The sequence below is a fragment of the Oncorhynchus mykiss genome, chromosome 26, assembly GCF_057628025.1.
Source record: "Oncorhynchus mykiss isolate SJ-2025 chromosome 26, ASM5762802v1, whole genome shotgun sequence".
NCBI lineage: Eukaryota > Metazoa > Chordata > Actinopteri > Salmoniformes > Salmonidae > Oncorhynchus > Oncorhynchus mykiss.
In genome coordinates, this window is record NC_143047.1 from 26,730,171 (window position 1) to 26,745,697 (window position 15,527).

Genomic DNA, 15,527 nt, shown 5'->3' on the forward strand with positions numbered 1-15,527 from the left:
CAAGGTGATTTAGTTAACATGATTTGGGTTGCTGAAAGTAAATTGATTACCATGTTCTGATATTGGGGAGAATATAAAATGTATTTTGTGCTTTTCACGACACCCAAAGTCACTTTACATACAAGAAAATCAGCAGGATAAAAAGCAAAAATCTGTAAAAGTACCGTTACACTAAACATAAGGACAAATTAACCACAGAGAACACTAAACATAACAGATTAACCACAGAGAACACAACAGATTATCCATGGAGAACACTAAACATGACCGACTAGCCATTGAGAACACTAAACATGACAGACCAATCAAGGAAGTGAATTAGACAGAAGATAAAAGCAAAGACAAGACAATGGGTAAACCTGTGTGAAGAGGTCAGTACATTAGTACAGTGCCTTGCGAAAGTATTCGGCCCCCTTGAACTTTGCAACCTTTTGCCACATTTCAGGCTTCAAAGATATAAAACTATTTTTTTGTGAAGAATCAACAACAAGTGGGATACAATCATGAAGTGGAACGACATTTATTGGATATTTCAAACTTTTTTAACAAATCAAAAACTGAAAAATTGGGCGTGCAAAATTATTCAGCCCCCTTAAGTTAATACTTTGTAGCGCCACCTTTTACTGCGATTACAGCTGTAAGTCGCTTGGGGTATGTCTCTATCAGTTTTTCACATCGAGAGACTGAAATGTTTTCCCATTCTTCCTTGCGGAACAGCTCGAGCTCAGTGAGGTTGGATGGAGAGCATTTGTGAACAGCAGTTTTCAGTTCTTTCCACAGATTCTCGATTGGATTCAGGTCTGGACTTTGACTTGGCCATTCTAACACCTGGATATGTTTATTTTTGAACCATTCCATTGTAGATTTTGCTTTATGTTTTGGATCCTTGTCTTGTTGGAAGACAAATCTCCGTCCCAGTCTCAGGTCTTTTGCAGACTCCATCAGGTTTTCTTCCAGAATGGTCCTGTATTTGGCTCCATCCATCTTCCCATCAATTTTAACCATCTTCCCTGTCCCTGCTGAAGAAAAGCAGGCCCAAACCATGATGCTGCCACCACCATGTTTGACAGTGGGGATGGTGTGTTCAGCTGTGTTGCTTTTACGCCAAACATAACGTTTTGCATTGTTGCCAAAAAGTTCAATTTTGGTTTCATGTGACCAGAGCACCTTCTTCCACATGTTTGGTGTGTCTCCCAGGTGGCTTGTGGTAAACTTTAAACAACACTTTTTATGGATATCTTTAAGAAATGGCTTTCTTCTTGCCACTCTTCCATAAAGGCCAGATTTGTGCAATATACGACTGATTGTTGTCCTATGGACAGAGTCTCCAACCTCAGCTGTAGATCTCTGCAGTTCATCCAGAGTGATCATGGGCCTCTTGGCTGCATCTCTGATCAGTCTTCTCCTTTTCTCCTTGTATGAGCTGAAAGTTTAGAGGGACGGCCAGGTCTTGGTAGATTTGCAGTGGTCTGATACTCCTTCCATTTCAATATTATCGCTTGCACAGTGCTCCTTGGGATGTTTAAAGCTTGGGAAATATTTTTGTATCCAACTCCAGCTTTAAACTTCTTCACAACAGTATCTCGGACCTGCCTGGTGTGTTCCTTGTTCTTCATGATGCTCTCTGCGCTTTTAACGGACCTCTGAGACTATCACAGTGCAGGTGCATTTATACTGAGACTTGATTACACACAGGTGGATTGTATTTATCATCATTAGTCATTTAGGTCAACATTGGATCATTCAGAGATACTCACTGAACTTCTGGAGAGAGTTTGCTGCACTGAAAGTAAAGGGGCTGAATAATTTTGCACGCCCAATTTTTCAGTTTTTGATTTGTTAAAAAAGTTTGAAATATCCAATAAATGTCGTTCCACTTCATGATTGTGTCCCACTTGTTGTTGATTCTTCACAAAAAATGCAGTTTTATATCTTTATGTTTGAAGCCTGAAATGTGGCAAAAGGTTGCAAAGTTCAAGGGACCGAATACTTTCGCAAGGCACTGTATTTACCAAGGCAGTTTCAGTGCTATGCACAGCCCGGAAGCCCGATCTGGTTGGGTTCCAAAAGTCCATGAGAGGTCATGTTCTGTTGGATTTGTGATGCTACCACCCACTCAAGCACTTTAGCGAGGAAGGGGAGGTTTGAGACGGGCCTATAGTTTGTGAGGAACTCAGGGTCCAGGCCCTGTGTCTTCCGTATGGGAGTTTTTGCCGTTCTTTTCAAAGAAGTAAGAACAATGCCAGATATGAGAGATGCATTTACAATCCTGACCACCAGGAGGCAGAGAACAGAGAGGCATGCCTTAACTAAGGCAGTGGTCAAGGGAGCAAATTGTGGTTTTTGGATTTAGAAAATAGTTCAGCAATGGTGGTTTCATTGACAAGGGAGAAGGCACTGCTGTTGGTTTATTGCCTCCGCACTGATATGCTGCTTTCATAGTTTGAAATAATGGAATTTAAATGTATCAGCCTGATGGATAGAATGCCCTGTCATGACATGAAATAACCATTTAAGTTCGGTCTATTTTTGCTTTTTTTTATTACAAACCTCCCACATACTTATTTCAGTGTGTGTACCCCATGTTCTGTGAAAATAATGAATCAATCGCCCATTGTTACGCAACAAGTAACATGTTCTGCTCTTGCGTAAGAACGACACTTTCTCCGCCCTTTTCGAATCACCATTTCACTCTGTGTGAATCTGCGGCTGCGCAGTGTCCGCCATTGAGGACCCACGATCAGAAGGAAAGGGTCAGAATCGCTTCGATAGGCAACAGCGCACGTTTCCTTTATTCTTGAATCCAAACTTTGTCAACGTCCACACGTCGCCTACTGTATAATAATAATACTAACTGATATTCGTTTTAACTCATGGATGGCAGATTTAGATATTTTATAGCAATTTGAAGTAACCTACCTAGCTAACGTTAGTCCGCTGTGAAGCTTACGAGTGAGGTTAGCTAGCTAGCCACTGTGCTAGCTTTAGCTACGCGAACTGAGCCTGGCTCTGGGGCAGTGTCGTTTGATGGATCCAAGAATCGCTTGGTTTCAGCCAGAACAACGTGGACCAGCCAACAGCCTGTGGATGCAGATTTGGGAAACAACTCAAGGACTGGGGAATCTGTACTTCAATAACAACTGTAACACGGGTGGTTTGTCAAGCACGTCAAGCCTCAGTCCGAAAAAGAACACCAACGGGACATTGGGTAACGTGATCTCGTGCAAGAACGGAGCTGTCACTAACAGCGAACCCCGGAACCAGGGAATGTCCAACTCAACGAAAGACCAAGATGTAGTCGAACAACGAGACTTTATTCCGTTGGAAGCTAATAACAACCACAACAACCGTTCATCGTTGGGGAGGGGCAGCGCAGGGGGGCAAGTGTGTTCTCGGGTCTCTGGGGTCTTGGGACACCCCAACAAAAGGAAAAGAGACAACAAGGCTAGCACTTATGGATTCAACAGTAGCCTCGAGACCGGAGGCTGTGGTTACACGGGAACACCATGGAAAGTCAAGAACTACTCTGAAGGAATCTTGGGGTAAGAAACAAAATTACACAAATAAAAACCAGTAACAAGTAACGTTAGCTAGCTCATATAACGTTACAAGTTAATTATAAACCACGCGTTATCTATCTATCTCTGCCACACTAACGTTAGTTGGTTAGACAACTAGCCAGCCAGCTAACTTGGCTGGTGAAGTGAGCGCACATATTCCTATGGTTAGACATCATAGCCATATTTAGGCGTGCCGATTTGACCGTCACGCGTCTTTATCCGTCATTTAGGGGACGTTCCTAACCAGCTAAGGTCAGTTGAAGGCAATGGGACAGTCAACTAGCTAGTTAGTTAGCTACCTCCAGTAGTTTGTTTTATGACCTTGGTACCTCGTGGTTGCCAACATCTGCATGTGTTCGCTACGCTGACGAGCAAAGCAAAAAATCAAATCCATTCCACTGACATTTGACTAAAAGCACGAGTACTGTTTGGGAAACATAGTCAAGTCAATGCAGAACTATTTTATTGATAGTTGACACGTTACTGATTGTCAGGCTAAGCCTGCCTAACTAATGCTGGTATTTCTCGTCTGTTTCACTGTTGCCAATTTGCAGCAATTAAAACCGAAAAAAATATTATCTGGTTGATATAATAGTAGCATATATTCTAGTTCCAAATCTAGTAAAAGGTGTAAATAGTATACTTTTGGTCATAGTCAGTATTTTCCCAAATTTAGATTTGCGAGATTTAAGAAATCCATCAATTTCTTTAGACAGCAGATCTACTCTGACTTCTTTACATGGGACAACAATAAGACATCGTCGCCAATGTCATGTTGAAGGAACAAGACTTGTTCTTTATTAAACAGCGTGGGTTTTTTCCAACTCGCACATCCTCACATTTGTGAGGTAACTTTGGCATCACAAACACAATTTATTCCTTTATCTAAAGTCATAATAGGGTGGCTGTTTGGTGAATGGAACAAACAATGATACCTATCAGAGTACATATAGCAAACATAACAGACCCACATCTAACCACAACCCCAAGTCGCAATCTATTTCTTAATGACCGAGGTGAAATCAGTGAGTTCTGCCCCACTTTAAAGAGGAGTGGCTGGGCAGATGCAAACATTTTTCCCCCACTTTTATTTAACCAGGTAGGCCAGTTGCGAACAAGTTCTCATTTACAACTGCGACCTGGCCAAGATAAAGCAAAGCAGTGTGACAAACAACAACACAGTTAGACATAAACAAACGTACAGTCAATAACATAAAATAAAAATAGAAAAAACTATGTACAGTGTGTACAAATGTAAAAGAGTAGGGAGGTAGGCAATAAATAGGCCATAGAGGTGCAAATAATTACCATTTAACATGAATGGAGTGCTATATGTGAAGATGATGATGTGCAAGTACAAATACTGGGTTGCAAAAGAGCAAGAGGGTAAATAATAATATGGGGATGAGGTAGTCGGGCGTGCTATTTACAGATTGGCTATGTACAGGTACAGTGATCGGTAAACTGCTCTGACAGCTGATGCTTAATGTTAGAGAGGGAGATGTAAGACTCCAGCTTCAGAGATTTTTGCAATTTGTTCCAGTCATTGGCAGCAGAGAACTGGAAGGAAAGGCAGCCAAAGGAAGTGTTGGCTTTGGGTCGCAATATACCCGCTGGAGTGTGTGCTACGGGTGGGTGTTGCTATGGTTACCAGTGATCTGAGATAAGACGGGGCTTTACCTAGCAAAGACTTTTATAGATGACCTGGAGCCAGTGGGTTTGGCGACGGTTATGTTGTGAGGGCCAGCCAACGAGAGTGTACAAGTCCCAGTGGTGGGTAGTATATGGGGCTTTGGTGACAAAACAGATGGCACTGTGATAGACTGCATCCAATTTGCTGAGTAGAGTGTTGGAGGCTATTTTGTAAATGACATCGCCGAAGTCAGGGATCGGTAGGGTAGTCAGTTTTACGAGGGTATGTTTGGCGGCATGAGTGAAGCAGGCTTTGTTGCGAAATAGGAAGCAGATTCTAGATTTGATTTTGGATTGGAGATGCTTAATATGAGTCTGGAAGGAGAGTTTACAGTCTAACTAGACACCTAGGTATTTGTAGTTGTCCACATTAGAGGTTGACTGATTTAATCAGAATGGCCGATTTCAAGTTTTCATAACAATCAGAAATCTGTATTTCTGGACACCGATTTGGCTGTTTTTTTACACGTTTATTTAACTTTTATTTAACTAGGCAAGTCAGTTAAGAACACATTCTTATTTTCAATGACGGCCTAGAAACGGTGGGTTAACTGCCTTGTTCAGGGGCAGAACAACATATTTTTTTACCTTGTCAGCTCGGGATTCAATCTTGCAACCTTACGGTTAACAAGTCCAACGCTTTAACCACCTGCCTCTCATTGCACTCCACGAGGAGCCTGCCTGTTATGCGAATGCAGTAGAAGCCAAGGTAAGTTGCTAGCTAGCATTACATTTATCTTATAAAAAACAATCAATCAATATCACTAGTTATAACTACACATGGTTGATGATATTACTAGTTTATCTAGCAAGTCCTGCGTTGCATAAAATCGATGCAACGCAGGGGATGATTTAACAAAAGTGTATTTGCGAAAAAAACACAATCGTTGCACGACTGTACCTAACCATAGGCATTGGTGTTTTTCTTAAAATCAATACGCAGAAGTGTATATTTTTAAACCTGCATATTTAGCTAAAATAAATCCAGGTTCGTAGGCAATATTAACCAGGTGAAATTGTGTCACTCCTCTTGTGTTCATTGCACGCAGAGTCAGGGTATATGCAACAGTTTGGGCAGCCTGGCTAACTGAGAACTAATTTGCCAGAATTTTACATAATTATGACATAACATTGAAGGTTGTACAATGTAATAAGAATATTTAGACTTAGGGATGCCCCCTGTATTTCACTGAAATAATAAACTTTTTTTTTTCGAAATGATTCAAACAGCACTTTTGTGCATTTTGCCAGCAGCTCTTCGCAAGCATAGCGCTGTTTATGACCTCAAGCCTATCAGCCTAATGGCTAGCTAGTTAGCGGGGTGCGCGCTAATAGCGTTTCAAACGTCACTCGCTCTGGGACTTGGAGTGGCTGTTCCCCTTGCTCTGCAAGGGCCGCGGCTTTTGTGGAGCGATGGGTAATGCTGCTTCAAGTGTGGCTGTTGTCGATGTGTTCCTGGTTCGAGCCCAGGTAGGGGTGAGGAGAGGGATGGAAGCTATACTGTTACACCGGCAATACTAAAGTGCCTGTAAGAACACCCAATAGTCAAAGGTACATGAAATACAAATTGTAAAGAGAGAAATAGTCCTATAACTCCTATAACTACAACCTAAAACGTCTTACCTGGGAATATTGAAGACTCATGTTTAAAGGAACCACCAGCTTTCATATGTTCTGAGCAAGGAATTTTAAACGGTAGCTTTTTTACATGGCACATATTTTACATGGCACATATTGCACTTTTACTTTTTTCTCCAACACTTTGTTTTTGTATTATTTAAACCAAATTGAACTGCTACTCATGCCAGGAATATAGTATATGCATATGATTAGTATGTGTGGATAGAAAACACTCTGAAGTTTCTAAAACTGGTTAAATCACGGCTGTGACTATAACAGAGCGTGTGTTTCATCGAAAAGCGCAAGAAAAACTGGTCACTGAAATCTGAAAAAAGTATCCATGCACCCCTTTCATGGATTATTTAAAGGAAACCAAATTGAATATGGAGACGGATGCAATTCCTACAGCTTCCACACGATGTCGCCAAAAACGTCATTTTCATTGACGACAAATCCTTTGAGACATTACAAATAGATCCATTATTCCATCCAGCCTACCTCAATCGATTTTGGAAGATTGAAAAATGGACACTGTTTTCTTTTGTAGCTGCTATTGAATACAGATCGCCCAGTGATCAATTTGATCGCGTATTAACGTTTACAAATACCTAAAGTTGGGTTATAAAAGTAGGTTGAAGTGTTTTGTCAAAGAATATAGGCAATTTATATAATTTTTAAACATGATGTTGCGTGTTGGAAGAGAGCTTTTTTCGTGATGCAGACAGGCTATACAAATGGATATTTTGGGCATTCATGGACGAATTTTATCGGGAAAAATACCAATTTGTGATGTTTATGGGACATATAGGAGTGCCAACAAAGAATATCATCAAAGGTAATGAATGTTTTATATTTTATTTCTGCGTTTTTGTGTAGCGCTGGCTACGCTAATTCTTTTGTTTACGTCGCCTTCAGGCATTTTGGGGTGTTGCATGCTATCAGATAATAGCTTCTCATGCTTTCGCCGAAAAGCATTTTAAAAATCTGACTTGTTGGCTAGATTCACAACGAGTGTAGCTTTAATTCAATACCCTGTATGTGTGTTTTAATGAACATTTGAGTTTTAACGAGTACATTTAGCATTTAGCGTAGCGCATTTGTATTTCCAGGTGCCTACTTGAGACGTCTGCGTCTTGGTCCCCCGATAATCGGGTATCGGTATCTGCGTTGAAAAATCATAATCGGTCGACCTCTAGTACGAACTCTGAAGATAGATGGGGGACGATCAATTCACATATGGTGTCCAGGGAACAGCTGGGGGCTGAAGGGGGTCTACAACAAGTGGCTACGGTGAGAGACTAGAGGTCTGGAAAGGCGGATTTTTAAAAGAAGACACTTTAACTGTTTGGGCACAGACCTGGATAGTATGACAGAACTCTGCAGGCTATCTCTGCAGTAGATTGCATCTCCGCCCCCTTTGGCAATTCTATCTTGTCGGAAAATGTTGTAGTTAGGGATGGAAATGTCAGGATTTTTGGTGGCCTTCCTAAGCCAGGATTCAGACACGCCTAGGACATCCGGGTTGCGGGGTGTGCTAAAGAAGTGAATTTAGCCAACTTAGGGAGGAGGCTTCTAATGTTATGCACATCATGTATCTTAAATGGTCAGAAATCTTGTTCAGAAGCCATAGTACACCACATGTATAGGGAGACTAAACTATTCCCCTTCTCTCGAAGTGTTCCATACATAAAGGCCTGAGAGTTGACAGATTGTCCCACTTCTGACACAAACATAGTAATCAGGGATGAACAGTTAGTGGGGCTTGTGGTAGTAACCGTGTAGTTACAGGGCAAGTATACCCTCCCAGCCATAAAGGTCCTGTTAGTAGAGTCTGAACTCTAGTATCTTTATGAAACCCTTATTTAAGTGTGCTGACCTGTTGCACCCTCTACAACCACTGTGACTACTATTATTTGACCCTGCTGATCATCTATGAACATTTAAACATCTTGGTCATGTTCTGTTATAATCTCCACCCGGGACAGCCAGAAGAGGACTGTACACCCGTCATAGCCTGCTTCCTCTCTAGGTTTCTTCCTAAACCGCTGCACCGTTCGGGAGCCCACTCTGTCTTTAACATAGGTTGGCTATACTAGCTTACTGATTATGATCAATATGACCGGTTGGTAGAAAGCAGATATAGAGGTTAGGTTACTGTAACCATTTTCTCTATAATGACAGAGGGTATTTCCCCAGACACGTGACGCTGAAATGAAATGTGCTTTACAACCATCCAGGTGCATTATCTTATCATTGTTGTTTTGCCTGAGTCTCCTCTGTTTATTAGTCTAAGTATAACGGACCAGGTCTGTCTTGAAAAAACATATTGACCAATTCATTTATATAATCTTAGTGTGACAGAGCTATTTCAGAAATGCAGTTCTTACTAGTTTAAACTAGAGAAATGTCCTGAGGTGGGTGGGGTGTTGTTTTAAAGGTTGAGGTGTAGAGGCGTTTTTGTTTTCTCTTCTACGTGCCTGACAAGCGTAGGCTAGCAACATGCAAGAGCCCAGAGCAAAGTCTTAGCCAGGCTGATCCTCATTTATAGTAATATGAAGCACACTGTTTGCATAAGGACATTCCTTAGTGATTACTCTAATACCCCAACCTTTACTGTACAGCCTGGATCACAGTCACAACCAGGTTCGGTCTCTCAAACTCCTGGTTCCTATTCTGCTCACAATGCTTAGTTACTGAGCTGCATTATGAACAGATATTTCACGATATATAAATGTAAAGTCTAGACATCTGCCAACTGATAGTGTCTCTTTCAGAAAGTATTTTCAGGCTTGTAATCTCTGGTTTTGGAAATGTTTCATTAGCTTTCTTCCCCAAGTCCCTGACTGGGAAGCACAAAATTGGAAAGTGATCAAATCAAAAATTGTCACGTGCGCCGAATACAACACCTTAGAGTGAAATACTTACTTACAGGCTCTAACCAACGGTGCAATTTTTAAGTAAAAAAAAATGTATGAGGTGAACAATAGGTAAGTAAAGAAATAAAAACAACAGTAAAAAAGACCGAGAAATTACAGTAGCGAGGCTATATACAGGCACCGGTTAGTAGGGCTGATTGAAGTAGTATGAAGGTATGGTTAAAGTGACTATGCGTATATGATAAACAGAGAGTAGCAGTAGCATAGAAGAGTGGGTGGCGAGACACAATGCAGATAGTCCGGCTAGCCAATGTGCGGGGGCACCGGTCAGGAAGTCCAGAATCCAGTTGCAGTAGGAGGTGTTTAGTCCCAGGATCCATAGCTTAGTGGTGAGCTTTGAGGGCACTATGGTGTTGCATGCTGAGCTGTAGTCAATGAATAGCATTCTCACATAGGTGTTCTTTTTGGAAAGGGCAGTGTGTAGTGCAATAGAGATTGCATCATCTGTGGATCTGTTTGGGCGGTACGCAAATGTTAGTGGGTCCTAGGGTTTATGGGACAGTGTTGTTGTGAGCCATTACCAGCCTTTCAAAGCACTTCATGTCTACGCATGTGAGTTCTACGGGTCTGTAGTCATTTAGGCAGGTTGCCTTAGTGTTTTTGGGCACAGGGACTATGGTGGTCTGCTTGAAGCATGTTGGTATTACAGACTCAAATCAGGGACATGTTGAAAATGTCAGTGAAGGCACCTGCCAGTTGGTCAGCACATGCCCGGAGCACATGTCCTTGTAATCCGTCTGGCCCCGCAGCCTTGTGAATGTTGACCTGTTTAAAGGTCTTACTCACGTCGACTACGGAAAGCGTGACCACACAGTCGTCCGGAACAGCTGATGCTCTCATACATGCCTCAGTGGTGCTTGCCTCAAAGCGAGCATAGAAGTGATTTAGCTCGTCTGGTAGGCTCGTGTCACTGGGCAGCTCGCGGCTGTGCTTCCCTTTGTAGTTTATCATAGTTTGCAAGCCCTGCCACATAAGACGAGCGTAGGAGAATGTGTAGTACGATTGAGTCTTAGCCCTGTATTGATGCTTTGCCTGTTTGATGGTTTGTCGAAGGGCATACCAGGATTTCTTATAAGCTTCCAGGTCACAGTCCCGCACCTTTTAAAGCGGCAGCTCTACCCTTTAACTCAGTGCCAATGTTGCCTGTAATCCATGGCTTCTGGTTGGGGTATGTACGTACAGTCACTGTGGAGACGACGTCCTTGATGCACTTATTGATAAAGACAGTGACTGATGTGGTGTACTCCTCAATGCCATCGGAAGAATCCCGGAACATGTTCCAGTCTGTGATAGCAAAACAGTCCTGTAGTTTAGCATCTGCTTCATCTGTCCACTTTTTTATAGTCACTGGTGCTTCCTGCTTTAATTTTTGCTTGTAAGCAGGAATCAGAAGGATAGAATTGTGGCCAGATTTACCAAATGGAGGGTGAGGGAGAGCTTTGCGTCTTTGTGTGTGGAGTACAGGAGATCTAGAATTATTTTCCCTCTGGTTGCACATTTAACATGTTAATAGAAATGAGATGATTTAAGTTTCCTTGCATTAACGTCTCGGCCACTAGGAGCCCCGCCTCTGGGTGAGCTGTTTCCTGCTTGCTTATTTCCTTATACAGCTGACTGAGTGTGGTCTTAGTGCCAGCATCCGTCTGTGGTGGTAAATAAACAGGCACGAAATGTTTAGATGAAAACCAGCTGTTTACAAATATGCACAGACCGCCCCCCTTCTTACCGGAGTATGCTGTTCTATCTAGCCGGTACAGCGTATACACCATGAGCTGAATATCCATATCATCATTCTGCCACGATTCTGTGGAACATAACATGTTAATTTTTGATGTCCTGTTGGTAGGATATTCGTGATCGTACCTCGTCTAATTTATTGTCCAATGATTACACATTGGCGAGTAATAATGACGATAACTGCAGCTTTTCCACTCGCCTTCTGTGGGTCCTTACAAGGCACCCCGCTCTGTGTCCTCTGTACCTGCGTCTCTTCCTCTTGCCAATAACTGGGATGTTGGCCTTGTCAGGTGTTCGAAGTATGTCCTGTGCATCCTGCTAGTTGAAGAGAGAATCTTTGTCTAATCCGAGGTGAGTGATCGCTGTCCTGATATCCAGAAGCTATGTTTTGCTTTAAGATGCGGTGGCAGAAACATTATGTACAAAATTCACATCCAGGTGCATTTTCCTTTTGGTTGTGATACCTGGGGGATCGCCTATTCAGGCTCGCATTAGTCAAGGGGTTGATTTTACATTCGTTAAATTGATACACAATTTGATGGGGAGGGGAAACGAAAGGATGGGAGAAGATGAACGATTTTCCTTGGACGAGTAAGGCGCTGTTGGTTGCGGGGGTGGTGATAGGGCAGATAGGGGCGGAGGTGTGTGTATTCATGCAGAGTTGTTGTACTGCTTGGTTGAGCCCAGCAGGTCCAGCCTTCATGTATAAGGGGTGCTGTGTTTACATGCAGCACATGCTGAGCATGTCCTGGCTTCACTCTCCCAAAACAAATCCGCCCCTCCTGGAGAGAAACTTGAGCTCTTTCTCTGAAGTCCCAGTGCCCTCCATCCAATGAGCTTTGGAGCAGCAATGGCGTTCAGCCAGCTCTGATTCACTGAAACAAAAGCTGTTGTGAAAGACCCAGAAATTGTCTTGGTGTGTGAGTGGAGTGGACTGCCTAAAATAGTATGGCTGCACTGTGCTGTCACACACAACTAGCTGTGGAAAGACCAGGGTTGTGTTCACTAGGCACAAAATGGAGAAAACCTACCAAAATGAGGTGAAACAGGGAGGGACTAGCTGAACTTGTCCAATAAGAAATGTTTCATTACCCTTTGCTACAGTATGCCCCACAGGTGTGCTATTGAACACAACCCTGTCCTTGGTCCTATGTGTTGAGGTCAGCGGTCACACAGTGCCAGATTATTGTTATTGTACAATGTTGACCCCATGGGCCATCTAAATGTGCTGCTAATCGCTCGGTGACTATCAGAAAAGCACATTAATGTTTTTAGAACCATCTCTGAGATTTATGATCCAAGTCCCACAGTTCCAGCTTCCAGATATCACCTCTTGTTACCCCAACACAGCGCCACTCATAGAGCTATAGCTCGGTCTGTACTGTACTGGCTGTCAGAGATATCAATGGAGTTTGCTCCTCCTCAATAGGCTCCTTTTGCCAAGGAAACAAGTGTATCCTACCTGAGTCCTTCACGGAAGAGTTTTGAAGTCTGCCACACCCTCTTTGAATCAGCTATTGTTTTCTTGAAGGGGAAAAGCATGCAAACAGTTTAAAATGACACGCTACTTATAGTTTTATCTTTGACATGTCTTACAAACCTAATTGAGAAAAGGCCGTTGTCATGTCCCCCTTCTGGCATACAGCCAGGTGGTGAGGCGAGGACTTGCAGAGAGCTATACATGCTGCTGGTCCTTTGGACTGTGGGTAATATACCCTTCCCTCTACCAGCACGTATGGGGAAACCCTCCGTATCTCAGCCATCCCATGTGCTTAAAGAAGAATGTTTTGATATTTTCTCCCCTTCTGGCCAATTTGAAAGCCAGTAGAGTTAATGTAGTCTGAACTAGAGGTCGACCGATTATGATTTTTCAACGCCGATACCGATTATTTTTAAAAATATATTTTTTTCTTCTAATAATGACAATTACAACAATACTGAATTAACACTTATTTTAACTTAATATAATACATTAATAAAATCTAATTATCCTCAAATAAATAATGAAACATGTTCAATTTGGTTTAAATAATGCAAAAACAAAGTGTTGGAGAAGAAAGTAAAAGTGCAATATGTGCCATGTAAGAAAGCTAACGTTTCAGTTCCTTGCTCAGAACATGAGAACATATGAAAGCTGGTGGTTTCTTTTAACATGATTCTTCAATATTCCCAGGTAAGGAGTTTTAGGTTGTAGTTATTATAGGAATTATAGGACTATTTCCCACTATACCATTTGTATTTCATATACCTTTGACTATAGGATGTTTTTATAGGCACTTTAGTATTGCCAGTGTAACAGTATAGCTTCCATCCCTCTCCTCGCTCCTACCTGGGCTCGAACCAGGAACACATCGACAGCAGCCACCCTCGAAGCAGCGTTACCCATGCAGAGCAAGGGGAACAACTACTCCAAGTCTCAGAGCAAGTGATGTTTGAAACGCTATTAGCGCGCACCCCGCTAACTAGCTAGCCATTTCACATCGTTTACACGAGCCTACTCTCGGGAGTTGATAGGCTTGAAGTCATAAACAGCGCAATGCTTGACGCACAACGAAGAGCTGCTGGCAAAATGCACAAAAGTGCTGTTTGAATGAATGCTTACGAGCCTGCTGGTGCTTACCACCAGACTGCTCTATCACATCATAGACTTAGTTATAACATAATAACACACTGAAATACAAGCCTTGGGTCATTAATATGGTCGAATCTGGAAACTATCATCCCGAAAACAAGACGTTTATTCTTTAAGTGAAATACGGAACCGTTCCGTATTTTATCTAACGGGTGGCATTCATTAGTCTAAATATTCCTGTTACATTGCACAACTTTCAATGTTATGTCATAATTACGTAAAATTCCGGCAAATTAGGCTGCCCAAACTGTTGCATATACAATGACTCTGCGTGCAATGAACGCAAGAGAAGTGACACAATTTCACCTGGTTAATATTGCCTGCGAACCTGGATTTCTGTTAGCTAAATATGCAGGTTTAAAAATATATACTTCTGTGTATTGATTTTAAGAAAGGCAGTGATGTTCATGGTTAGGTACACATTGGAGCAACAATACGCACCGCATCGATTATATGTAACGCAGGACACGCTACATAAACTAGTAATTTCATCAACCATGTATAGTTAACTAGTAATTATGATTGATTGTTTTTTCTAAGATAAGTTTAATGCTAGCTAGCAACTTACCTTGGCTTCTTACTGCATTCACATAACAGGCAGTTTCCTCGTGGAGTGCAATGTAATCAGATGGTTAGAGCTTTGGTCTAGTAACTGAAATGTTGCAAGATTGAATCCCCGAGCTGACAAGGTACAAATCTGTCGTTCTGCCCCTGAACAGGCAGTTAACCCACTGTTCCTAGGCCGTCATTGAAAATAAGAATGTGTTCTTAACTGACTGCCTAGTAAAAAAAAAAAAAGTTAAATAAAGGTGCAAAAAAAACAGCCAATTCGGTGTCCAAAAATACCGATTTCCGATTGTTATGAAAACTTGAAATCGGTCCTAAATGATCGGCCATTCCGATTTAATCGGTCGACCTCTAGTCTGAACAGCATAGGGGGTAGCTAGTTAGGTAGGTTGTTTCTTGTTTTGGTACTGCCCAGACAAAATCAATACTGAAAACAGTCCTATTTCTTTTGACTGTCATACTGTTTGACAATAAGTTTCAATTGGAGACTGCTGTGTTTTTTTGGTGTTTGTTTCTGTTGTACAAATTATGGTAATTGTTAAAGTATTGGATGTTTGAAATCTTTTTTTACTGTATTTAATTAAGTATATGTATTTAAACATTTCTGGCAATTGCATTTTCATAAGCCTGTATAAATGCTTTTCAACCAGGCAGATTTAAGAGAAACCTACCTAGGTTCAGGTGTCACTTCATGCCATGTGACTAATGATGATAAAGCACACCTTGTGCTCTCTTCTCTTCTCCAGTCTTGATGAACTCAATATGCAACCTGTATACCACAGA

General features: G+C 41.8%; 1 protein-coding gene across 1 annotated transcript in view; it reads left to right on the forward strand.

Annotated features, from left to right (window-relative positions):
- Positions 1-2,677: 2,677 nt before the first annotated feature.
- LOC110506730 (terminal nucleotidyltransferase 4B) overlaps positions 2,678-15,527 on the forward strand; it is a 35,203-nt gene continuing 22,353 nt past the window's right edge. The window contains exon 1 of the mRNA XM_021586556.3: positions 2,678-3,542. Within this exon, the coding sequence (XP_021442231.2) occupies positions 3,028-3,542 (515 nt within the window). The 5' untranslated portion in view covers positions 2,678-3,027. The remainder of the gene's footprint in view (positions 3,543-15,527) is intronic.